The sequence below is a fragment of the Emys orbicularis genome, chromosome 1 (genome assembly GCF_028017835.1).
Source record: "Emys orbicularis isolate rEmyOrb1 chromosome 1, rEmyOrb1.hap1, whole genome shotgun sequence".
Lineage (NCBI taxonomy): Eukaryota > Metazoa > Chordata > Testudines > Emydidae > Emys > Emys orbicularis.
In genome coordinates this window covers 73,661,659-73,687,420 of record NC_088683.1, presented here as the reverse complement: position 1 = coordinate 73,687,420, position 25,762 = coordinate 73,661,659, and the positions used below count along the sequence as shown (strand labels likewise).

At 40.4% G+C, this 25,762-nt stretch overlaps 1 protein-coding gene across 2 annotated transcripts in view; it reads left to right on the top strand.

Annotated features, from left to right (window-relative positions):
• Nucleotides 1-16,013, top strand: part of OSBPL8 (oxysterol binding protein like 8) — a 135,660-nt gene extending 119,647 nt beyond the window's left edge. For both annotated transcript variants that reach the window (XM_065406921.1, XM_065406929.1), the window contains 10 exons: nt 998-1,094; nt 1,685-1,783; nt 3,475-3,572; nt 4,278-4,367; nt 8,067-8,203; nt 8,645-8,830; nt 10,494-10,581; nt 10,990-11,095; nt 11,766-11,871; nt 15,800-16,013. In XM_065406921.1, the coding sequence (XP_065262993.1) occupies nt 998-1,094; nt 1,685-1,783; nt 3,475-3,572; nt 4,278-4,367; nt 8,067-8,203; nt 8,645-8,830; nt 10,494-10,581; nt 10,990-11,095; nt 11,766-11,871; nt 15,800-15,935 (1,143 nt within the window). In that variant the 3' untranslated portion in view covers nt 15,936-16,013. The remainder of the gene's footprint in view (nt 1-997; nt 1,095-1,684; nt 1,784-3,474; nt 3,573-4,277; nt 4,368-8,066; nt 8,204-8,644; nt 8,831-10,493; nt 10,582-10,989; nt 11,096-11,765; nt 11,872-15,799) is intronic.
• Nucleotides 16,014-25,762: the final 9,749 nt, after the last annotated feature.

The following is a 25,762-nucleotide window of genomic DNA, read 5'->3' as shown; positions in this document are numbered from 1 at the left end:
GGACAGAGTTTCACTCATTGTTCAAATAATAGTGTTTCTTAGGTCATCTTCTCAGGGAAGTCAGTGTTAGTCTCCTATAGGGGCTCTGCGGCAGTATCATGGAGGAGAAAAAGGGTTATTCACCAGCAATACGTTTTCTCTGTGAATGTATTACTGGCATGTTCATCCTCTGTCTCAGAGCCCAGCCACAAATAGGATTTCTAAAGGCACAGAGGGAAACTAAGGGATGGGTAGAAGAACTGGCATATTTGTACCCCTGGAATGTTGGGATTGAGGAATTGTGCACATATTCCTAACTGCTACTCAAAAATAGTTCCTTGGCCATGTGGCTAGGCACCCGTCTCTTACAGTGGGGCTGTAGCGAGACAGTACTATTCAGTAACCTCTAATCTACTAGTTTCTCTTTCTGAAAAATAAAATGGCAGCTAGCTTTGGAACTTGGCAGAGGAGGCAGTAAAACAACTGCAATCAGTAGGACAGGAAAATCCAAGCATATGGTACTTCTGGTCCAAGCTGAGGTGGAAAATCTGGGAACTAGGACACTCAGACCAGGCAAATGCGTGATTCCAGCTAGTGAGACAATTCATGTGTTCTAGGCTTTGAGATTAATTATTAATGGGTAGTGGTGCTCGCAAGGGACAAACAGTGCTAAGTACGTGAAAAGTATTCAAGAAGTTCTGCTTACAAACTTGGTCTTTAATGGTACTCTGGATTTTTACTAGACATAGGTGGTTATACAAGAGATTTCTTTGTAATAGTCTAGCATCTGAAGTTTTCTAGTTACACCTTGAATTCAGTAAGGATGTTGACTTTGTTTGATCGGAGTATAATTTTAAATATGTCCTGACTTCTATCTATGAACATTTCCTATAGATGCCTTTCTTTGAATTTTAAATCCACGTGCACTTTTGGTATGTACTCTCTGTAGCTCACTTATTAGAACAAGAATTATTGCAACACTTCAACTGCTTGTGTTCAATTTTGTTGCATTCAACAGGTGTCTCATCACCCCCCAGTATCTGCCTTCTATGTTAGCAACCGAAAGGATGGGTTTTGCCTTAGTGGTAGTATCCTGGCCAAATCCAAGTTCTATGGTAAGTTCTTTATGCTTTTTTATATACAATGGAGCCCCAGTTATCCAATCTAATAGGGATCAGGGCCAGATCAGATAACCAAAAATCCAGATAAACCAGAGAATGGGTGGCTGGGTCTCCCACTGCCAGCCCCGGGTGGCTGGTGGTTCGGTAAATATGGAGTGACTGGATAATGGAGGCTTGGTTAAACTAGGTTCTACTGTATTATTGCACAAGGAATCTATAACAAGTTGGAAATGCAATTAGATGTTTTTATTAAATAAATGCAAGGAGTGCCTAAAATTCTAAGGATTATTTAAACAGAGAAACTTTGCTTTAAAAACTTTAAGCATCATTTACAAAACATTAAGAATCAAGTCAGTTATTGACATCTCCTTCCTCCAAATAGAAGTGCTCTGTTCATGGCTTTGGTATAGATGCTATATTTTGTAAAGGGGATACTCTACAGCATATGGGCTTCACTATAAGGACAGAATGCAACAGAGGATGACCCAGTCTCTTTAATCTATTGCTCACTTACTGGGAAATGCTGCCTATTGTCCATTGGCTTTGAAAAATACATAGTGTAATTTGGTTTCCTTGTCTTTCAGGGAATTCATTATCTGCCATATTGGATGGAGACGGTCGACTAATGTTCCTGAATAGGGGAGAAGATTATGTAATGACCATGCCATATGCACATTGTAAAGGTAGTTTTGTTTTTTTTCCTTATTCAAAAGGTGGAAATGTTACAAAATTAGATGTTATCATAAGCTGTAGATAGGCTTGAGTTAGAGAGAATCTACTCTAAAGTGAAATTGTCTGAACACGCAAAACATTATTATATCCAGGTTCTTCCAGACCTGAAGAAGAGCTCTCTCTGGCTCGAAAGTTTGTCTCTCTCTCCGGCAGAAGTTGGTCCAATAAAAGATATTACCTCACCCACCTTGTCTCTCATGCATAACATTGATGGTTCTCTAATTCTATGCTTCCACATCTGTTAATAGAGCAAGTACACTTGTGTGGAGGGACTCCTAGTTAATGCTGTATTTTTGTTGTGGTAAATTTTGAAGAAAATCATGTGGCTTTAATGACAAAAATATATAAAGCCACCTGGAATTGCAGTAAAAGTAATTAATGAAGTCAAGGGCTTGCACCTATTTTTTTTTTTTTTTTTTTTTTTTTAAGGAACAAACCAATCAAGCGACACCATTGCTACCTCCTGGAGATCTTAATATTTTAAACCAGTTTTTTAAAAGGGGTACCTAATTACTATTCTGCTTTTTACCCTCTTCTAGATTTTCTTTCTGAACTTGGTCTCATCAGGGAACATAAGAAATTATACTTCTTGCTGTGGCTGAAGTGTTTGTGCGTTTTGTTCAAATACTTACCAACCATATGTACAAAAATGTGCTCACACACCATCTTAATTCAGCCAGATTTCACTTCATTCTTTCACTGTTAAACCAGCCCTTGAGCTTGTGATCACAAGATACAATGCAGTGCAACACTGCGGGCAGGGGGAGGAAGGGGATGCTGTTCAGCTTAAGTATTGAACTAGTGGTTTAGCTGCTTAGCTGGAACTAAAAGATCCCTTTGAGACTCCCCAAAATAGTTGAGGATGAACCATTTGTCATGGCTAACATTGTCAATGAATTTTAAAATGTCGGTGTTCCATTGGTGAATATCAAAAGTCTAATAGCCAAGGGTGTATATATGATTTGAGTACAGTGGGCTAGTGTCCATTTGCCTGTAATCATTTCACTCTCTGGGAAGTGAGTGCTTTTTATTAAGCTATTTGGGCAGGCGCTGGGTGTTGTGATGAGAAACAGTACAAAACACTTGCATTCAAATGGGACTAATTTTAACACAATTTGCTGCTTATTCCAATACATATATTCTCTGGCAGAGACTGGCCAAGTGTCTGCCATAAATGCTGCCACTTGCGTGTAAGACGTTGCATTGCAGCAGAATAGTATAAACAGAATTAGCTCCAGTTAGCTGGATTTTGGAAAGCTTAGCTATGCTCTTCTCACTTCTTTCCAGAAGATTTTTTAAAACTTATTTCATGCCAGAAAGGGAAGAACTTTTGTGTGGTTCTGGGACAAACGTATATAAAATATATTATGTAATGTATCCACAGAGTAAGGGGCTGCACATACTCATGATTAGGAGAGATCCCCTGAAGAGAAGCTAAACTGGCTCTCTTGGCTATTCCTTTTTCCACCTGGCACCAATAAACATTCATTCTAAGGGTTTTTTTTTGGGGGGGGGGGGGGGGGGGGGGCTATAAGAATTTAGCACTTGTGTGTATCTTGCTCAGTTATCAATAGAAAGCAAATGGGTGTTGTAGGGGAACTCTGTTTGCATGTTATGTAAAACAAGTTCTGTTTTCCTGCAGGAATTCTTTATGGCACAATGACTTTAGAGCTTGGGGGAACTGTCAACATTGCATGTGAGAAAACTGGATACAGTGCAACAATTGAATTCAAACTAAAGGTAAGAGGGCTCTGTATGTGGACACAAGAGGAATTAAGATAATAGGAAAAATGGATGTAGCTCTTACCAGGTCACTAATCAGATTTTCAGAGTTGGTATTGATTTAACTCTTTTCTTGGAAAATGTATAGTTTCTTTATGCTAATTGTTGTATATCAAGCTATGTTAGTCAAGCTAATCACAACACAAGTGATTACAGTACTAAAAGGAACAGCATCATTAATATCTACATTGATCATTAGGTAGAATACTCTTCTGGGTCCAAAGGTCAGGACCTGGGCCCTTTGCTGGGACTTGGGCTCTGACCTTAGCAGTGCACCATCACACTGATACAGTGCTGTTGGATGAGTCTAACGGATGACACTTTGGTTTAAATATCTCAAAATCCTTTCTCTCTGCCCAAGTAAAATTCAAGAGACATCCGACCCTTTAGATCAGTCAGGGATCATGCCAATGTTTTGACCAATAGTCCTTATGTTAATAAAACTGTTTCAGCATAGCTTTTTAGAAATGACGGGATGACTGAACAAGATGTCATGGGCTGAGCCTTAACTCTTGGATTAGATAGCCATGCGATAGGTTATTTTAAAGTAATTTTGGCTGTCACACCAGAGATTTTGTAATTGCATGTTTTTGTCCTAATGTTTAACTTTACTCTAACATTATCTCTCACTAAAAAATTAACGTTTTTCTTTTTGTTTTGTAGCCATTTTTGGGCAACAATGACAGTGTTAATCAAATATCAGGGAAAATTAAACTGGGCAAAGAAGTTCTGGCTACTTTGGAGGGCCACTGGGTGAGTAGTGAATGCGTCTATAAAATAAACTATTTCTGTTTTGCTAGTAATGACAAGTAAATAGTACTCATCCTTCAAATCTGTTGTAAATTCACCTAGATATAAAGCTACTTCGTTTTGGCTGTAAACACTGGCACTTATAAAGAGGCGGCTCATGATAATAGATATCTTACTATATATACTCAGCTCTCAGGAATGACTCTGGAATTTAGATAATGCTGATTTTAAATGACGCTCTTGTTTTCGTTACTTTATGTACTTCTGAAAGGGGCAGAGTTGGACGAAAAGGGTGGTAGTGCATTTGTGAGTGACATACAATGTTCCTGAAGAAAAGAAACCGTTGGCATATATGGCATGTACACAAAAACATAATATATATCCATATATAATGTAATACAAACTAAGGGAACTAAAATGGGGGCGGGAGGGGAAAGGGAATTGAGGTAAGAGCCTGGCATGGAGTTACTGGGGACTCTGAAAGGAGAAACTGAGGCAGACACAACTGTTGTGCTGAGGCCTGCTGCAGGAGGGTGCTCAGGACAGGTCATCCTATCACAGATAGCTAGTAGGCACTCCGGTAAGTAGTCAGCTTTCAAAAAATATACATATGGGCTGTCAAATGACTAAAAAAATAATCGCAATTAATGGCAAGATTAAAAAAAGTTGTGATTAATTGCAGTTTTAATTGCACTGTTAAACAGTAATAGAATACCAATTTTAATTTATTGTAAATATTTTGGATGTTTTTCTACATTTTCAAATATATTGATTTCAATTACAATGCATAATACAAAGTGTACAGTGCTCACTTTATATTACTATTTTGATTACAAATATTTGCATTGTAAAAAAAGATAAAAGAAATAATATTTTTAAATGTACCTCATACAAGTACTTTGTTTGATCTGTGGTCTTGTAGTGATCCTGAAACTCTGTAAGCGTACTCTGTCGCGACTGGCAGGATTCATTTGCTATTGGTGGGTTATCTATAGCACAAGAACTAGAGGCGAAACCATGTTTTAGCACGGAGGTGCTACTGCAGACTTGAAGTACTTTGATGGTATTGGAACTCAGCTACAGATAACTGTCTTTTTATCCAGAGAACCATCCAGAAGTTTTTTAAAAATAAACTTCCTATTCAAAAGACCTGAACTTTTGTTGCTTTGCTCCATTAATTTTTGCTGATAGTTAATCACTCCAGATTATGAGAACACAGTAGAATTGTGCCAATTTCCACTAAATGATGAAGTACAGTATGTGAAGAGGGTCAAAACAGAGGTGTGCGATTAATTCTCATTTTAAAAAAATGCATTAATTTGTTTTGTGTTAATCGCTTGCATTAACTGGGTTTGACAGCCATAAAAACAATAATTCTATATTTGTAATTTGCACTTTCATGATAAAGAGATTGCACTAGAGTACTTGTATGAGACTAATTGAAAAATACTATTTATTTTGTTTCATTTTTACAGTGCAAATATTTGTAATAAAAATAATCTAAAGTAAGCACTGTACACTGTATTCATAAACAAACTAGGGAAATGCAACCTAGATGGAGCTACTATAATGTTGGTGCAAAACTAGTTGGAAAACCATTTCCAGAGAGTAGTTATCTGTGGTTCACAGTCAAGCTGGGAAGGGCATAACGAATGGGGTCCCTCAGGGATCAGTTCTGGGTCTGGTTCTGTTCAATATCTTCATTAAGGCAAATATAGTACCCATATTTAAAAAGGGGAAGAAAGAGAACCTGGGGAATTACAGACCGGTCAGCCTCACTTCAGTCCCTGACAAAATCATGGAGCAGGTCCACAAGGAATCCATTTTGAAGCACTTGGAGGAGAGGAAGGTGATCAGGAACAGTCAACATGGATTCACCAAGGGCAAGTCATGCCTGACCAACCTGATTGCCTTCTGTGATGAGATAACTGGCTCTGTGGATATGGGGAAAGCAGTGGATGTGATATATCTTGACTTTAGCAGAGCTTTTGATATGGTCTCCCACAGTATTCTTACTAGCAAGTTAAAGAAGTATGGACTGGATGAATGGACTATAAGGTGGATAAAAAGCTGGCTAGATCATTGGTTTCAATGGGTAGTGATCAACAGCTCGATGTCTAGTTGGCAGCCGGTATCAAGCAGAGTGCCCCAGGGGCCAGTCCTGGGACCGGTTTTGTTCAACATCTTTATTAATGATCTGGATGATGGGATTAATTGCACCCTCAGCAAGTTTGCAGATGACACTAAGCTGGAGGGAGAGGTACGCTGGAGGGTAGGGATAGGGTCCAGAGTGACCTAGACTAATTGGAGGATTGGGCCAAAAGAAATCTGAGGTTCAACAAGGACAAGTGCAGAGCCCTGCACTTAGGAAGGAAGAATCCCATGCACCGCTTCAGGCTGGGGACCGACTGGCTAAGCAGCAGTTCTGCAGAAAAGAACCTGGGGACTACAGTGGACTAGAAGCTGGATAAGAGTCAGCAGTGTGCCCTTGTTGCCAAGAAGGCCAACAGCATATCTGTATTAGTAGGAGAATTGCCAGCAGATCGAGGGAAGTGATTATTCCCCTCTATTCGGCACTGGTGAGGCCACACCTGGAGTATTGCGTCCAGTTTGGTCCCCCACTACAGAAGGGATGTGGACAAATTGGAGAGAGTCCAGCAGAGGGCAACAAAAATGATTAGGGGGTTGGGGCACGAGAGTTATGAGGAGAGGCTGAGGGAACTGGGGTTATTTAGTCTGCAGAAGAGAAGAGTGAGGGGGGATTTGATGATAGCCCTCAACTACCTGAAGGGGGGTTCCAAAGAGAATGGAACTAGGCTGTTCTCAATGGTGGCAGATGACAGAACAAGAAGCAATGGTCTCAATTGCAGTGGGGGAGGTCTAGATTGGATATTAGGAAACACTATTTCACTAGGAGGGTGGTGAAGCACTGGAATGGGTTACCTAGGGAGGTGGTGGAATCTCCATCCTTAGAGGTTTTTAAGGCCCAGCTTGACAAAGCCCTGGCTGGGATGATTTAGTTGGTGTTGGTCCTGCTTTGAGCAGGGGATTGGACTAGATCAGTGTTTTTCAACCTTTTTTTGGGCAAAGGCACACTTGTTTCATGAAAAAAATCACGAGGCACACCACCATTAGAAAATGTTAAAAAATTTAACTCTGTGCCTATATTGACTATATATAAAGTAATTCTCTTGAATAGGAATCAAATAAACACAAAAAGTATTTTATAATTACTTTATTATGAAATAGTAAGTAAACAGAAATATGAAAAATTATAAAATACTTTATTCAGTGCGCAATATTTTTTTCCCACGGCACACCAGGCAACATCTCGCGGCACACTAGTGTGCCGCGGAACAGTGGTTGAAAAACACTGTACTAGATGACCTCCTGAGGTCTCTTCCAACCCTAATATTCTACGATTCTATGATTGTGCTATGTAGTGCATCAAAACCTCACTGAAATTGCCTCACACATTTAATAATCTAAGTTAGTAGTAGTAGCAGAGGCAAGGAAATCTGTTTTTGAACTATAACTTTTGAGCATTACCAGCCATGTGTGTCAAAAGGGAATAACAAATTCTTCAGTTGCAAAAAGTGCTGTATCCAGGGTCTCTGTTCCTCAGACTTGTTCTCGCTGGCTTTGTTTAAGGCTGCTACAATTTTTGGTAAGTAAAGTAATTAAAAATGTTAAACTTTACAGGACAGTGAAATTATTATTAGCGACAAAAAGACAGATGTTTCAGAGACCTTCTGGAATCCAACATCTGAGATCAGGCAGCGCAGATTAACAAGATACACAGTGAAATTTGACGAGCAAGATGACTTTGAGTCAGAGAAGTAAGTTCATGAACTATTAGCTCCTTTTCTTTTAGTTAATTACATAAAGGAGAGCATATATGCTGTTTGACAAATAAAATATGGAAGAGAGCATGGCCTATTGGTTAAAGCATAGGATTTGGAGATGGTGATTTGGATTTTAATTCTGATTATCCTGAAAACTTATCTTTGTGAACTTGAGCAAGTCATTTACCTTCTCTGTGCTTCAGATTCCCAGTCTGTAAAATTGAGAGAAATAACACCTTTAAATGCAACCTTATTTACAGAAGTTCCAATGTAGGAAAACGTGAATAAAATAAAACTGGCAAACACAATAATGCAGTAAATAGTATCTTTATAAATTGACGATCAATCTCATTTTACCTCTGTCAAAGCAATATTTGTAGTTATTTCTGTCATCCTGATTTTGATTCTTTCACCCTTATTACATTAATTTGCTAGACTTTGGCAACAGGTGACTCGAGCTATAACCAGCAAAGATCAGACAGAAGCTACTAATGAGAAATGTGTTCTGGAGGATGCTCAGAGAAAGGCTGTCAAAGAAAGGAAACTGAAGGGTGAAGAGTGGACCTGCAAACTGTTTGAACAGGATTCAATCACAGGGGAATGGCACTACAAATATGCAGAGTGAGTGGTGGAGTGTTTTGCTTACAGTTTAAACTATTCTCTATATTTAAAGGTGTTATTATGTAGAGAACTTGTTTTATAGTTTCAGGATTGAAAGAACATGAAAATGTGGATGAGTTCACACTTGTCCAACTGGTATTGAGTAGTCTTAAATCTCTATTCACCTAAAGCCATATCCACACTACAACATTAAACTTACTGTGTAAACTGGCATGGGGTTGGCTTTGGATGTGGTTAGTGCCTACGCAAGACATGGCTGATGTTCAGTTAAGTAACTGTACCTGATAGTAATAATTTGCTGCTAATAGAGGGACAGACTGGCTTATATTTTTTTTTCTTCTTAAACTAGTTCAGCATGCTTTTTTGACAAGTGGATGAGACCCCCTAACTCTTCCTGTGTAATCAGTTTGGCTGGTGTCATCTTCCTAGTTCTTTATGCGTATGACATCCTGGAATGCATTGCCCCACTTGCTGCTGGTTGTGTTCTGTGGGCTTGTTCTCTGAACACTTGCCTTCTTAGGCAATGTAGAATATCCAGATTTTCCCAGAATGGGCTGATGCACAATTGTGCAGCCTGGTAAATGTGAACTTGAAAATGTAGCTGTAATAGCAGAAAAGCTGTTTGGACATAAACTGCATCATGCAACTTGTTATTGGTAAAGGTGACTAACACTGACAGGCTCCAAAAACACAGTTGCCGCGTGGATGGGTCCACACAGCTCTCTTCTCCTGACAAGTGTAACACACACTGAGTAGCTCACTGTTAAAGGCTTATGGTGGTTCCATGCATCAGAAGGTGGAGGGGTAACTCTACAAGTATACAAACAAATGTGAAACTTGAGTCCAGTCTTGGCATTGATCCACATCCTCAATTCCCACTGACTTACAAGGAGTTCAGCAAGAAGAGCAGTGGCAGAATTGAGCCTTTTATCAGTAACAGTTACCACAGGATCAGCATGCTAAGTCTTTTGTTCCTTTTTCAATTGAAGTATTAATTTATACTAAAAAGGGGAAAAAGTAAAATATCCAGGGATATTACAGCCATATAAGAATGTAGTAGTGCTGAAACCAATGTTATATCTAGCTTTGTGCTGACAGTTGGTTCCAGAGCTATATACCTTACGGTGAACTCTATTGTACATAACAAATTTTCACAACTGACAAAAATACCCTTAAAATTGTCTACGCACCATATAAATTAGTGTTTTCCCTTGCTCTTTCAAAGAGACAAAGTAACAAGATTTTTCTTCCCCGGTTCCAGAATGTGGTATGTTTATGTAACATGTCAGGAAATCTTTACATAGCTCAGTCTTAGCATTTTTGTTATGCCAGTACCTATCAAAATTGAGTGATACTCTGGCTGGCATTCTCAATAGCCAGGGTAGGGATTGACCTGTGCATGGAGACTGAGTTTTCATATCATCTTTGGGTGTATAATCCCTCCAAATCAGAGGTGAGGCACATCAGCAGGTAATATGAAGAGGCTTACATCACTTATGCCCGTTCTATACTTATCTTGTGGGGAGTTCTGAATCTTTTGGATGTCATACTAACACCTTTCACTCAAAATATTTGCTTGAAAGCTTTCCTCAATTTAACAGGAAAATGAAAATGCCTCTGATGTGTTATACAGTAACACTGTGTTCATTCTGTTTCTGTGTAGAACCAGACCATGGGATCCACTGAATGATATGATACAGTTTGAAAAAGATGGTGCCATCCAAACAAAAGTCAGGCATCGGACACCAGTGGTACGTTCCGGCTTTGTAATTGTTCTCAGTAAACATGAGGTCAGACACTGGCAAATGTCAAGTTATAAATCTAGAATTCACAAAGCACTAGAGTGGTTCTTCACCCGTGTCCTACAAAGGTGTAGTCCAGTCAGCCCCTAGCCTCTCTCTCTCTCTCCTGCTGTTCGCTATGTAGGAAAACTGACGTAATTGGATAGGTATTGAAAGTTACATTACCTTAATTCCACTTACAAAAAACATCCACACTTATTTTAATTAATCTAATGTAAACCCTCCAAAATCTCTAGGATATCATTTTCAAATATTAACTCAAGTTTCTAACACACAGACATTATTATAATAGAACAACAGCTTTTTCATCAGAATGTTTGATTCTGTGCAGATAAGTATTACGTGTGTGAATTGCAGGTTAGTGTTCCAAAAATAAAACGAAAGCCAACCAGTCAGTCGAAGAAAGGAGAGTGTGGATTCTCTTCCCCAGAACCTGATAACCAGGACTCCTCTGGAAGTGAAGGTAGGATAAGCTGCATCTGTTAAGCAAATTTCATTGTTTTTCTGTTCAGTTAGACTGAGCACTGCTACAGTACAGTCATGCATTTACTTTCCTATTCTTTATTATCCCAAGATATTTGTGGTATAAAATAATTATTGGAATATGATAAATTACAGTACTAGTGCATTACTACGTGACTTCATAGAAAGACAAAAAATGCATAGCACAAGAAAAGGAGGTGGCCCATGGTGTTACTAGTGAGAGATCTGAAACTTTCCTACGTTTATAAACATAGGGCTGTAATTTAAGTAGGCTTTACTACTATAGTTAGTACCTGTGGTACAAATACTGTGTTCGTTCACTTGTAAACAAAAGGATTAGTCTCTGCATTAAGAAAGCAGCTATTTAAATATATAGCTCAATAGGTTTATGTAAGAATGAAATGTGTAAATAATTGTTGGCACTGTTTATAATCTTAAAACTTCTGTACTCAGTTGAAAAAAGATTAAACACTTCAGTTGTGGGCTTCCTGGGATATAAGTGACTGGAACAAAGCTTTCAGCAGGACCTCAAATTGGAGAATTTCACCTAACTGTGTTTTCTAAGTAGTTTTATTGTAGGATTAAAGGAGTTTAGATTTGGATAAATTAGTCATTCTAACCTATTGCATCTGTCTGGCATATCTTCATAGCACAACTACTAAAGCATAATACAAGAATCAGAAAGAAGGGGGCAGACCTTGGTGAACTACAAAGTGCCATTGAATCTATAAAAGAAACACAAGAAGACATTAAGAGGTAGTATTCGATGATAATATTTTAAAATAGATTTTAGTGTATCAGGCTTGTTCTGTTTAAAATAAGCTAGGAATATAAACTGTTCTTATTTATTTTTCACTTCACTGGTTTAAATATAAATACATCAAAACAGAAACTTCTGCTAAAAATTGACATGTTTATTGTTCTTGTCATTAATTCTGCTTTGTATAATATACTCTGGAATAGTTCAAAGAAAATGGTAGCGATGCGGGACTCACCCCTGCGGCGCCGCCTGCTGGTCTTCTCCGGGAATTAGCATTTCCAGCCTCCGGAGCACCCTCTGCAGGCCGGTGTCCTGCTGCCGCTTGGCCCCCCGTGTCCCTCCCAGGACTCGGGTGCCCTGTTATCTGGGATGCTGCCCCCTGGCAGTACACCCCTCAGTCTCGGGGTATCCCCTCCCCGGGGAACCCCCACCCCCATCCCCACCTCGCCTCAGTCGTAGGCTACTGCCAGTCACCAACTAGCCCCCGCTCCCTGGGGCAGACTGCAGTATAAGCCACTCATCACAGGCAAGAGGGTTTTGGACCTGCTGCCTTTCTCTGCAACCCAGTACCTCTATGGGGCCTTGGACAAGGCCCTGCAGCCTTGGGAGTTGCCAGCCCCTCTGGCCTTTCCCCAGCCCTGCCTTACTCTAGGTACCCTGAGCTTCCCAGCAGCCAGCCCCCCCCCCCCCCCCCCCCCCCCCTCTCTCTCTCTCTGAAAGCAGAGAGAGACTCTACTCCCCAGTCCACTGCCCTCTTATAAGGGCCAGCTGCGGCTACTTCCCCAATCAGCCCAGGTTTTCCCCTACCACAGCCCTCTCCCAGGGCTGTTTTAAGCCCTTCAGGGCAGGAGCGGGGTTACTGCCCCGCTACACTGCTCTAACAAGCCTGATTACTTCATCTCGGATTCAGAAACTGGGTAAATACAGTGATTAATGCAGATCACTTTCACTGTATGTTTGTCAAATTACAAGTAGGTTTACTGGAAATAAATACCATATATAGCACAAATTTTGGGTCACTGGATTTTTTAGTATTTCCATTGTTTTCTGGGGTATTTTTTTAAAGTTTCTACCCCTTCCATACGTGAACCAATGCAGTGTTGTTTTTATGATACTGCAGAGGGATTTTGCCTAATTCTTCTTATTAGCATATTAACTATGAAACCGAAAGATGACTGTTTAAATGTCAGTATGTTTACTAAAATAACCAGTAGTGAAATAGTTAAGAGAGCGCTTGGGAGCCCAACTGCATGCATCTTATTGCATGATTGGGTCCTAAATGTCCAAACAAATATTGAGATTTATTTACTTGTTGGACTTCAGTGTAAAGTTATTGCAGGAAGAGAAAGGCAAAAGCTCTCTGGGGACTTGAAGTTTACTCAGGGAGAGACGATATGGAGATAGCTGTTAATTTAAGTGGGAATGAAAGAGCTCAACGAGGGAGAGGCATTTAAAGAACGATAATAAAAAAAATAGACTGAAATAGTCATTTCTTTAAAGCTACTTATTAGCAGATAACTTACTACTACGGTTGCCAATTTTGGTTGGATGCATTCCTGGAAGTTTCATCACATGGCATAATCTTTAATTCCTGGAGACTCCATGACAATCCTGGAGGGTTAGCAACCCTATTTACTACACAAGTCATCTAGAATTGTCATGTATGTTGAAGAAATGTACTTAAATTTCCACCGATTTTTGAATTTTTCTGCCAAATCAAGAAAACGACCTCGTTGTTCTATTGATCCTAGTTACAAGGCTTTTTTAATTTTTAATTTTAAACAATAAATTTTATCTCTATTCATAAATTTATAAACATCCCTTTATATAATGTGTTTCTTGGCTGCAAAAGAGAAACTCCACAGATTTGATGCTGCATTAAATACAGTTCAGCAATGGTACAAGAATGGTACAATGATAGAAATTGTAGGATGTATAATAAATGAGGAAAACTGAAATTTTAGAATTAACCTGATCTTAATTGCCTTCACACTACACAGCTGCATATTGGTAACTAGAAGATTATTGATTTTCAGTTGTTATATGCAGGTGTTTGAAATATGTTGTACATCAACATAAAGTTACAGACTGCTTTGCGAACATTGGGATTAAAACAGTTGTGTTTTTCTAATAGTTTGTGTATGCATTACTTTGAGATTGACATTCTTTTTTTTTTCTGCTACCCTCAATAGCCAACTACAAAACAGGGTTTGTATTGTTTAACTTAGGGGTCGGCAACCTTCAGCATGTGGCCTATCAGGGTAATCCGCTGGTGGGCCGCGAGACATTTTGTTTACATTGACTGCCACAGGGACATGCTGGCCGCCGCTTCCTGCAGCTCCCATTGGCCGTAGGGTGACCAGATCACCACACTAAAATATCGGGACACATTAGGGTGCCATCAGCCCCACCCACAGTCCACCCCCGCTCCTCCCAGGTTCCGTCCCCACTCTGCCCCAGGTCTCGCCTCCCCACTGCGCCTTTCCTCATCCCCTGTCCCTCCTCAGTCCCCCGCCTGCTTGCCTGCCACTCGCCTCTTCATCCCCCGCCCGCCACTCACCCCTACGGCGCCGACTTCCCCTCTGCCGGGTGGGTGCTCACCCACCCCCCGCCTCTTCCCGCTCCTGCACCACCCTCGCCCCGCCCCCATTCCACCCCCTTCCCCAAGTCCCTGCCCCTGCCTCTTCTCCACCTCCTCCCCTGAGTGCGCTGGGTACCTGCTCCTCCCCCCTCCCTCCCTCCTGGAAAGCGCTAAGCGCCACCAAACAGCTGTTAGGAGGCAGGAAGCACTGGGAGGGGGGGGAGGAGCGGGGATGCAGCGCACTGGGGGGAGGGAGGGAGAAGGAGGCGAGGAGGGGGGAGCTCGGTTGCAATTTTTCCCATGGGTGCTCCAACACTGGAGCACCCACGGAGTCAGCGCCTCCCTCCCGCTCGCCTCCTTATCTGAATATCTGGACAAATGGCGTCCCGATCGTAGATTGATCGGGATGGGAGACAAAGGGTTAAATATCGGGACAGTCCCGATTTTATCGGGACATCTGGTCACTCTAATTGGCTGGGAACGGCGAACCGCGGCCACTGGGAGCTGCGGGGGGCCATGCTTGCAGATGGCCAATGTAAACAAAATGTCTCATGGCCCCCGAGCGGATTACCCTGATGGGCTGCATGCCGAAGAGTGAGAGGGGACGTGATAGCAGTTTTCAGGTATCTAAAAGGGTGTCATAAGGAGGAGGGAGAAAACTTGTTCACCTTAGCCTCTAAGGATAGAACAAGAAGCAATGGGCTTAAACTGCAGCAAGGGAGGTCTAGGTTGGACATTAGGAAAAAGTTCCTAACTGTCAGGGTGGTTAAACACTGGAATAAATTGCCTAGGGAGGTTGTGGAATCTCCATCTCTGGAGATATTTAAGAGTAGGTTAGATAAATGTCTATCAGGGATGGTCTAGACAGTATTTGGTCCTGCCATGCGGGCAGGGGACTGGACTCAATGACCTCTCGAGGTCCCTTCTAGTCCTAGAATCTATGAATCTATAAAAAAACCCTGGTTTAACTGAAGAGAATATGTTGACTAGTATCTATTGAACATGAAGGAAAATGCAATACTGACTCTTTCTGCTTTGCCGTATTCTTACTTGCAGACTTCAAGGCCTTCAACAAATATGAGGAGTTTGGGATGAGAAATGTTAGTTTCTTGCCATTTTATTTCTCATTTGAGGTCTTTTTGTTGTTGTTGTTGTTGAGTTGGTGTCTTGATATTGTGTATCTAAAAGCCCAGTAGAATTACATCAATTAACCTTTTCTCCAAAAGTGACAGAAAATAGCCTCTTGATATTTCATGGTGTTCCTAACAGAAGTCAGATAATGTAAGAAACTGTTTAAATCATCTTGATGTCCACTTAAGAGAGTTTCTTTTTATATTTTATAGGGATATTATGGCTCTACGGAACCGTGTTGCTTCAAATTCACCACCACTGGAAAACAATTTCTTGCAGCTTAAGCACTATGTCTTTATTTTTCTCATGGTTCTGGTGCAACTTATCATCAATTTCGTGTTCAAATAGAAGGTCTGAACAAAAGACTCTTTGAACTGGAATGCTCATATACTTACTGGGACCATATTTTAAGTTGGTTTGGACTTTAAATGATGCAATATTATCTAAAAGAGCCCTGTAGTTAAAACTTAAAGAACTTCACCTCAGATCTTTATGCGTACATGGATCAAGATCTGTCATATTCCTGCCTAGCCAGTTGAAGTGGGAAATGTGTAAGTGCCAGTACTCTCTTGCTCTTTGTGTATGCCTCACACAAACACAACAATAGCCTTCTATCTATAATAGCTCATAGGCTGTACTAACAAATTTCAGTACAGAAAATGTCAAACTCAAAATTCAGAAATCTGTTCCCCTCTCAGTGGGGACAAGTAATGTCTATTGATAAAGATAAATTGAGAAAAGAACAAACTTAAATTAACAATTTTGTAACAAAATAACTTCTGAAGTAACCAGCTTTACTATTTTATTAAAAGTACTGTATGGTGAAACATGTTTCAGATCAAACAACACAAATACATTAGTAAGCACCATAAGTAATAGGAATTGGCTCAACACAGAGTTGAAGGCTTTACCTGAAATCTTCGTGTTTTAATGCTCTGATTTGGGAGGAGGATTTTCTAAATATATGGCAGTATTTTAATTCTAGATTATTGTGGTGATATACAAACCACTAGATTTTCATGGTTGGCCACTTCAAACCTTTTATTAAAAACACTGTCTAACGTTGTACAAAGAATGAATTGTACAACTGTACAGTACCCATAACGACTACTATGTTAATGGTCCACCAACATTTCCATTATGAATCCATGTGTCAGAGATTTATAACTATGTAGTTAATTTTTTCTCAGTTTACTAAACTTGAATTAAATTGTGTGGGCACTTCCAATAAGTTGAAGAAGATAGACTACTGCTATCAAATGGTTTATTTGGTGGTTTCTGTAACTCAGAAAAAAATATTAACATGCAAAGCTGTGTTAAGTGTGAAGGGCTTGATGTTAAGTTCCAAAATGAAAGGCAGTTTAGAACTAAGAGTTCAGTCCTGCTATTAGATTACCACTGCTACTTTTATAAAATACACAGCAACAAACCTTAGCTGTTTAAGAGCAAGATGAAGCCCTAAATCTTCATTAAATTCCTCCTTATTGCAGTATATACACACCATGGAACTCATCCCGATATTCCACAATTGGACAAACTAATAATATAGAAGTTGGACTTGGATTTTAAATGTGACTTTTTATTCTAACATGGTTTTGGTCTGAATTGATATGTTTCCAAACAACCAATTTTTTTAAGCAAAATTAAGTTTAGATACCAGCATTTACAGGGTGAGATCTCCCTCCCTCCTCCCCCCATTTTGACCCATCTACACAAGTTAAAAGGGGCTCTAGAATCCCAAGTTCTAGATGGGGAGACCTTCCCTGGTGTAGACGCTGTGGAAGCCAGCCATAAGGCTGTTTTCCAAGTAGCCTCTCTCAAGTCTTGGCATGCAGGGGGTAGGGCCACAGCACTGCAGAGATTCTGGGCAGTGCAGTGGCTGATGCGGCAGCCTTTCAGGAATGCCCTAACTTAAACAGGCCCCAGGGCTCTCTAGGTAACACCGTGGGCCTCTCCAGCCCCTAGAATAACCTGTGACTGGCAGGATGCAATGGTGTTTTAAAGCCACCTTCCCTTGGGCTGAGAGTCCTGTGCTCTTACCAGTCTCATCCAATGTTAATGCAAGTAAAATTTAGTTAGATTTGTGCTTTGTCTAACCAGCTTTTATCTTCCTGTGTCCCTAACATACAGTTTTTCCCAGTCCTTTATTGCCCCCACACATGAGACAAATTTTACTCTTTAAGCATCCTGCTTAAATTTGGTAATTCCCCACCCCCTTTGTCATAATGTAGTTTTGTCTTGAACCATTCTCTACAGCAGTGCTTCTCAAAGTCGGGCCACCGCTTGTTCAGGGAAAGCCCCTGGTGGTCCGGGCCGGTTTGTTTACCTGCCGCGTCCGCAGGTTCGGCCGATCTCGGCTCCCACTGGCCGCGGTTTGCCGCTCCAGGCCAATGGAGGCTGCGGGAAGGGCGGCCAGCACATCCCTCGGCCCACACCACTTCCCGCAGCCCCCATTGGCCTGGAGCGTCGAACCGTGGCCAGTGGGAGCCGAGATCGGCCGAACCTGCGGACGCGGCAGGTAAACAAACCGGCCCGGACCACCAGGGGCTTTCCCTGAACAAGCAGCGGACCGGCTTTGAGAAGCACTGCTCTACAGCACTGTTCTTTAACATGACTATGATATAGACCGGTGTTGTGTACACAGGCACAACCAAATTCTTGTAACTTGGTTGGAACACTATCGTGTTATACCTTGTGATTAAATTTTTAAAATATAGAAAGAGCTTTACTGTAGAGAGGAGATAGTTCAACACAGTAAGTTCCTAATAGAAACTAAAGGTGGCAGCCATATATAAAATGTTAGCAGTCATAACATAAAGGGTAGGTTAAAAGATGAAAATAGAAAGTTGTAATACTGATTTGACACTGCCAGCATTCAAGAGATTGTCATTACACCACTCACATAGAGAGATCTCTTATGCAGATCTGTTCCAAGACCTGCAATATAGTTGGTATATTTGTATAATTTGTGCTATACATGACAGGGACACGTGATAATACATAGGCAAATGTGAGAGCTAACTAGCACTACCCCGAGAATTTGGGCAGTAATATTAGATCCCTGAGATATTCCTACAGTTTTTATGTGTTGAACCTCATATTTGGTAATAACTTACCTAAATTTAAAAGTAATGTTTGTTAAAAATGTCCATCTTGCTCAGTATTTATGGTTTTTAACTGTTTTTTTTTCAAGGGCAGTTAAGGAGAAGCCCTTTACGGATATATTTTTAAACTGACTTTAATTTAGTATTGATTTGCAAGCGTGTATAGAACTGCATATTTATACTCATGCTGCCATTGTATAGGTCAAAATATTGTAATCGCTAGCTGACGGTGTTTTGGCCCATATCAGAATACATGTGTGCACACCATATATTCCATATTTGAGATCCTGCCCACTTCAACTCTTGTGTTTTGCATATGCATATACTTAAATAAGATGGAGCTAGACAAAATGCCCTTATTTACATGCAAGGTTATTTTTTTCTCCTCTCTCAATATGTTTTTAGAGCCTGACTATCTAAGATATAAGAGCTGTTGGTTTAATTCCTGTCCCAAGAGGCAAGAGTACTTCATGAAATTTTTTAATGAAAAAGTAAAGCAACAGGTCTGCTCTTAGGTGTATTTATTACTCGTATTCTAAAAAGCACATGCACTGAAAGCCTGATAATTCCTATTTTGCTCTTCTTTGTATGTAATTCCCTTATGTGAGCAGAAAAAGGTATTTATTGCCTGATTTTTAGGGTAAGGTTGATTACAGGCCTGGTTTGTAAAGCCTTTTCTTAATACATAATTAACTTCATATTTAGCCATGATGTGTAGTTGATCTTGAAATATTCTTTACTAAAGATTATCAGTTTTCTGCACATAGTCATAAAAACTCTGCTTGTACAGTTTGCAGATATCTGAAGGCAATGGCCGCCTGCTAGTTTTTAATATTTAAAACAGAGCACTTGTTTTCTCACTTGATTAGATTCTTTATTTTTTTTTTCTTGTACAGGAATTAGGAAATATTCTGAACTGATGGTTGTTGCCATGTGTTTTTTGATTGTTTTTTAAAATGCACTCTAAGCCTTTAATTTGCCACTTAACTACTGTAGTTAGGTATAATTGACCTACAAAGAAAGTAAGCGTCATGTGAAGAGCATAGTTCCAGCAATAGATAATGTTTCTTGTATTTCATATGTTGGTTATTTTAAAAATAGTTTGCATTATTTATAAGGGTACAGCATGTCTCCCCCCCACCCCCACCCCCCGCTCCAAATTAAATCCTGAAAACTTAATCTTATTGTTGTCTTGTAAGATGTTTCATGGATTTTTACAGTTCAGTGCTCTTCTGTGCCTTTGGGAAATCCTTCTTGTCAGTTTAATGTTAATGAAACAAAATTTGGATTCAGTATATTTGTCTAGCATAAATTGGTGGTAGTTTTTCTTAAAGGCCATTATTTCATCACTTAGTTTTCTTTTTGTAAACAAGAATGCTGTACTCTTATGAAAGTTTGACTAATCATTGTATTTCAAATATATCCTGAACTCTTTGGACATCATTGAAAATAGTCAGATATTTCTGAGTATTGTAAACAGTGCCTTCTTGATGGATTTCACACTGTTTTGAGGTGTATAAAGAAGACTTGTCAAATTTGTGCCATACATACAACTGACCTTTTGTGGGGGCTATGTTTTTGAAAACTATCTTTCTCCCTTCGTCAGATTTTTGAAATCACTATAAAAAAATCCATCCTTCCACTTCTATTTCAGTTTTCTAGAATTTCTAGCTAGTGAGCAGTGTGTCTGGTCTTTGCTTTTTTGGTCTTCTGTACAATGAAGCTGCAGTGCTTTGTTTGTGATATTAAAGAAATAGCCATAATAAAAGCTTAACATCACAGACAGATTATTTTGGCTTCACTTTGTACTTGACTAAATTTAATCGAGAAATTAACTGATACAAAGAAAAAATTGGGGGGAGGAGAGATTTTCAAGGGCACAAAGGGCAACAAGGCACCCAACTCCCATTTGTGTGTCTTGAAAATCTTCCCCTTAAGCATGTATACCTTTTTAATTATCTAGCCATTTTGTACAAACTACAAACCAAAGGTATATTTAACTGCATGGGGAAAGTGCTCTTTAAAATACATAGCTTGCCACTATTCTCTAATTCTTCATTTTTCTCTAGTTTCAGAACTTCAGGTAACTCAGACTAGCACATTTTTATTCACTTTTTATTATGTTACATATTGTTTGAATTTTTGTACTGTTACATTTTTTTAGAAAATTGAAAATGGACTGTTATACAAAAGCTGTATAGGACCAGTGTTTCATTAATCCAATTCACAGAATATGTAAAGAGCCAGATCCCATGACAAAAATGAATGTGAATGTATGTACTAAAATATTTATATAGGGGGAAAATCCTTTATTCCTGTATGTTTTGTTTCTGCATATATCATGTTAAAATTGCTTTAGTATAGTATTGCACAGGTTATTTAAAAAAAAACATGCTCCATGTAGTGTTATAAGAACTACTATGAATTCTTTAGAAAGATCCACAAGTTGTGACCATATTGCATGCTTAAATGTACATCTGAGTTCAACATTTTGTTAAATGGCCATTTGTAAATTAAAGCACTACCACTGGTCAATAGTTTTGTATGACTAATGAATAGAATAAAGAGATGTCACCAACAGCATAAGCACCGTATGCTGAGTCATGTTTGTGTGTCTGACACCACTACGTTTAAACAGATGATAGGAATGGTACTGAGAGGAACATTTCAAATTTGTTACAGAATCATTTATCCCTGAGTTTCCATTGCTCCTTATTTAGTTTCTATTTCTGGTTTCTGATTACAGTTTTAGTATTTGGTCTGCCTAGGGTATCTATTGTAGGTGTTTTACTGTGGTAAGAGGTCTCTGGCAATTTAACTTGTACTGTTTATTTATTTGTTCTGCTGCTGCTAGGATATCATGTTCTCATTTTGATTCAAATTTCCTCAGGGAGCGTGTCTTGGCACTTAAGTAATTAGACCAAATATTATAAATTAAATAGCAGGCTACTTTGTGGTGGGTTTGCTGATTTGGTGTGAAGGTTAGTATTAAGATGTTGCGGTGATTTTACATATATTAGGGCTGTCAAATACTTTTTTAAAATAATCACAGTTAATCACAAGATTAAAAAAATAGTTGCAATTAATCAGTTTTAATTGCACTGTTAATAATTGAGTCTCAATTTAAATTTATTATAAATATTTTTGGATGTTTTTCTACATTTTCAAATACACTGATTTCAATTGCAACACAGAATACAGAATTCAGTGCTCACTTTATATTATTTTTATTACAAATATTTGCATTTTAAAAAAAAGAAATAGTATTTTTCAATTCACCTCATAGAAGTACTATAGTGTGCTGGTTCTCAACCAGGGTTATACATGCCCCTGGGGGTACGCAGAGGTCCTCCAGGGGATACATCAACTCATCCAGATATTTGCCTAGTTTTACAATAGGCCACATAAAAAGCACTAGCAAAATCAGTATAAACTAAAATTTCATTCAGACTGTGATAAATGAAAGTGGGGGGGGAAGTAGCTTCCTTTTGATGGACACCCAGCCAACCAGTTAGCTGTAAAATCCCTCTTGGTAGCTGTTCTCTACTTATTTTACCTATAAAGGGTTAAAAAATCCCCCAGGTAAAGGGGGGGAAAAGTGGGCACCTAACCAAAAGAGCCAATGGGAAGGCTAGAACTTTTTAAAATTGGGAAAGAAACTTTCCCTTTGTCTGTTGTTCTCGCTCGGCTGAAGAGACGGGCAGCAGGAATGCTGTGTAAAGTTTGAACCCTCAGATCATATCTAGAACTACTTTTAAGAACCCAAATATGTAAGTAAATTAGGAATGATGCAATTAGGTTTATTTCTGTTTATTTTGCAAGGCTTGTGGACTCCTCTGTGCTAACCCCAGATGCTTTTGTTTGCTTGTAACCTTTAACCTAACCCCCAAGAAAGCTATTTTGGGTGCTTAATTTTTGGAATTGCTGTTTTAAAATCCAGCAAAAGCCTAAGTTCCAGATGTATTTTCTTCCCTTTTGTTTTTAATAAAATTTACCTTTTTTAAGAACGGGATTGGATTTTTGGTGTCGTAAGAGGTTTGTGCATGTTATTTGATTAGATGGTAGCAACAGCTAATTTCCTTTGTTTTCTTTCTCAGCTCTTCCCCGGAGAGTGGGTGAAAGGGCTTGAGGGATCCCCACATGGAGGAATTCCCAAGTGCTCCTTTCTGGGTCCAAAGGGTTTTTTTTGCAGTTGGGTGGTGGCAGTGTTTACAAAGCCAAGGTCAGAGAAAAGCTGTAACCTTGGGAGCTTAATACAAGCTTGGAGTGGCAAGTATTAATTTTTAAAATCCTTGCAGACCCCCACCTTCTGTACTCAGTGTGGGAATTCAGCCTTGACATGGATTTTACAGCAAACTTGCTGGCTGGGTGTCCATCAAAGGGAGTAACCCCCCACTTCATTTATCACATAGACAATGACTTGTTTATACTGTTCTAATTACTGTACACTGAAATGTACAGTACAATAGTTATATTTCAATAGATTTCTTTTATAATTATATGGTAAAAATGAGAAAGTAAGCAATTTTTCAGTAATAGTGTGCTGTGACACTTTTGTATTTTTATGCCTGATTTTTAAGCAAGTAGATTTTAAATGAGGTAAAACTTGGGGTTACTGAAGACAAATCAGACTTCTGAAAGGGATACAGTAGTCTGGAAAGGTTGAGAGCCCCTGCTAGAATGTAATCTTTATTATAAAAATGCAACTTACAAATGAAGAATTTTACATAATTGCACTCAAAAACAAAGCAATGTAAAAGTTTAGAGCCTACAAGTTGAAGCTTGAAAGGGCATAAGAATATTTAACATATCTGGTTGCAACACCGGCTACAATACCATGCACTTTTAGGTGACATAGTAAATAAGAAGCGGGCAGCATTTTCTCCTATCAATGTAAACAAACTTGTTTGTCTTAGCAATTGGCTGAACAAGAAGTAGGACTGAGTGGACTTATGAGGTGAAGTGAAAAATACTATTTCTTTTGTTTACAAATATTTGTACTGTAAAAAGAGAATCAAAAATATTAATATAAAGTGAAGCACTATACACTGTATTCTGTGATGTAATTGAAATCAATATATTTGAAAATGTAGAAAAACATCCAAAATATTTGTAATAAATTTAAATTGGTATTCTGTTTTTTTGGAATAGTGTGATTAAAACTGCAATTAATCGTAACTATTTTTTAAAATCTAGTTTACTTGTTTTGTGTTAATTGCATGCATTAACTGCGATTAATTGACATTTCTAATATATAAAAATACAGGAGTGGGGTGTGACAAGTTTTTATCTCTGTGCTTTTTGATAGAAGGAATTTGTATTGTTTTGGTTGAGATTGCACCAAAAGCTGTGGTCCTTTATGTATATAGATATCCTGCCACAATCCTACAGTATTTCTGATCTGCAGCCATATATTGGAGTGTTCCTGTGTGTATATCATATTTGTTTGTTAGTTGTGTCCATTTGAGTAGTTTGTAGTTGATTTAGCTCTATTATCGTGAGATGCTGTTGAATTCTATTACTGAATAGTTTTGGCAGTAAGTTTAATTGGGAAGGGTTCTGGCTAGGGATGCGGGCTCTGGGGTGGGGCTGGGACCGAGGGGTTGGGGCTGCAGGAGGGTCTCCGGGCTGGGACTGAGGGGTTTGGAGGATGGGAGGGGGGTCATGGCTGGGGTTTGGGAGGGGGGCAGGCTCTGGGCAGCGTTTACCTCAAGCAGCTCTTAGAAACAGCAGTATGTCCCCCCTCTGGCTCCTACACAGAGGTGTTGCAGGCACCTCTGCGCACTGCCCTGTCTGCAGGTGTCACCCCTGCAGCTCCCATTGGCTGAGGTTCCCAACCAATGGGAGCTGCAGAGGCAGCACTTGGGGGTGGGGGCAGCGTGTGGAGCCCCCTGGCTGCGCTCTACATGTAGGAGCCGGAGGGGGGATATGCTGCTGCTTTCAGGAGCTGTGCAGCATTGGGCAAGACACTGACCCCTGGCTGGCGCGACAGAGCGGGGAAAGCCCCTGACACCACTTCCCAGTGGGAGCTCAAGGGCCTGATTAAAATGGCTGGAGGGGCCGGATGTGGCCCCAGAGCCGTAGTTTGCCCACTGCTGGCATAGGGTATGCATGTCTTATGCCTTGTACTAAGAGGGGAAAGCCTGCAGAATACAAAGAATGCTACTATTATGGAGAATGAAATTAATGATGGTCCCAGTCTACAAGGCAAAATTTATCCTGTCCCTCTATGGCTGTGTTGCAAGTGACTGCTGAGCACCACGAAGGGGGACAGAAACCGCGCCAGCAGGGAGAAGGTAAGGAACAGCATCGTCCTAAGAAAACTGTCCTGTATTTCTGAAACAATGCCGGCAACCAGGCGGTACTGACAGCGCTGGGGCAGGGCTGGCTCTAGGATTTTTGCCGCCCCAAGCAAAAACAATGTTGGCTGCCCCGCCCCCCCCCCATTTTTTCTTACCCCACCCCCTGCCCTGCCTCAACTCCGCCCCTTCCCTAAATCCCCAGCCCTGCCTCCTCCCCCCAGGCTCTCAAGCCTAGGAGGGAGGGGGAGAAGCGGTGCGCGGGCCGCTCGGAGTCTCCCCCTCCCTCCCAGGTTTGAGAGCCTGGGAGGGAGGGTGAGCAGCGGTGCGCGAATCAGCTGTTTTGCCCACTGTAGCGGGCAAGCGGCAGCAGGGGAGGTGAGCTAGGGCGGCCGGAGCACATTTTTAGGGGCGGCATTCTGGCACCGGCCATGCTGCCCCAAAAAATGTGCCGCCCCCAGCACCAGCTTGTTTTGCTGGTGCCTGGAGCTGTCCCTGCGCTGGGGTGCCAACTCCACGTGTTCAAACACTGAGTCGTGCCCCAAAAAATCCCCTTTTTGTTGAGGACTTTTTAGAGTTGCCCTGGGGCGTGAGCCTTTGGGCTGCACGTGGGTCACCGCTCCAAGATTTTCCCTCCCGCCAGCAGCGCCAGAAACTGATGTTTTATCAAAGGAAACGCGGCTTCCCCCCCTCGGCGCGTAACCCCGCGCATCCCCATCTAACGATCGGCTCGGCTCAGAGCGAGGCTGCCTCCGTCGGCGGCCCCGCGCGC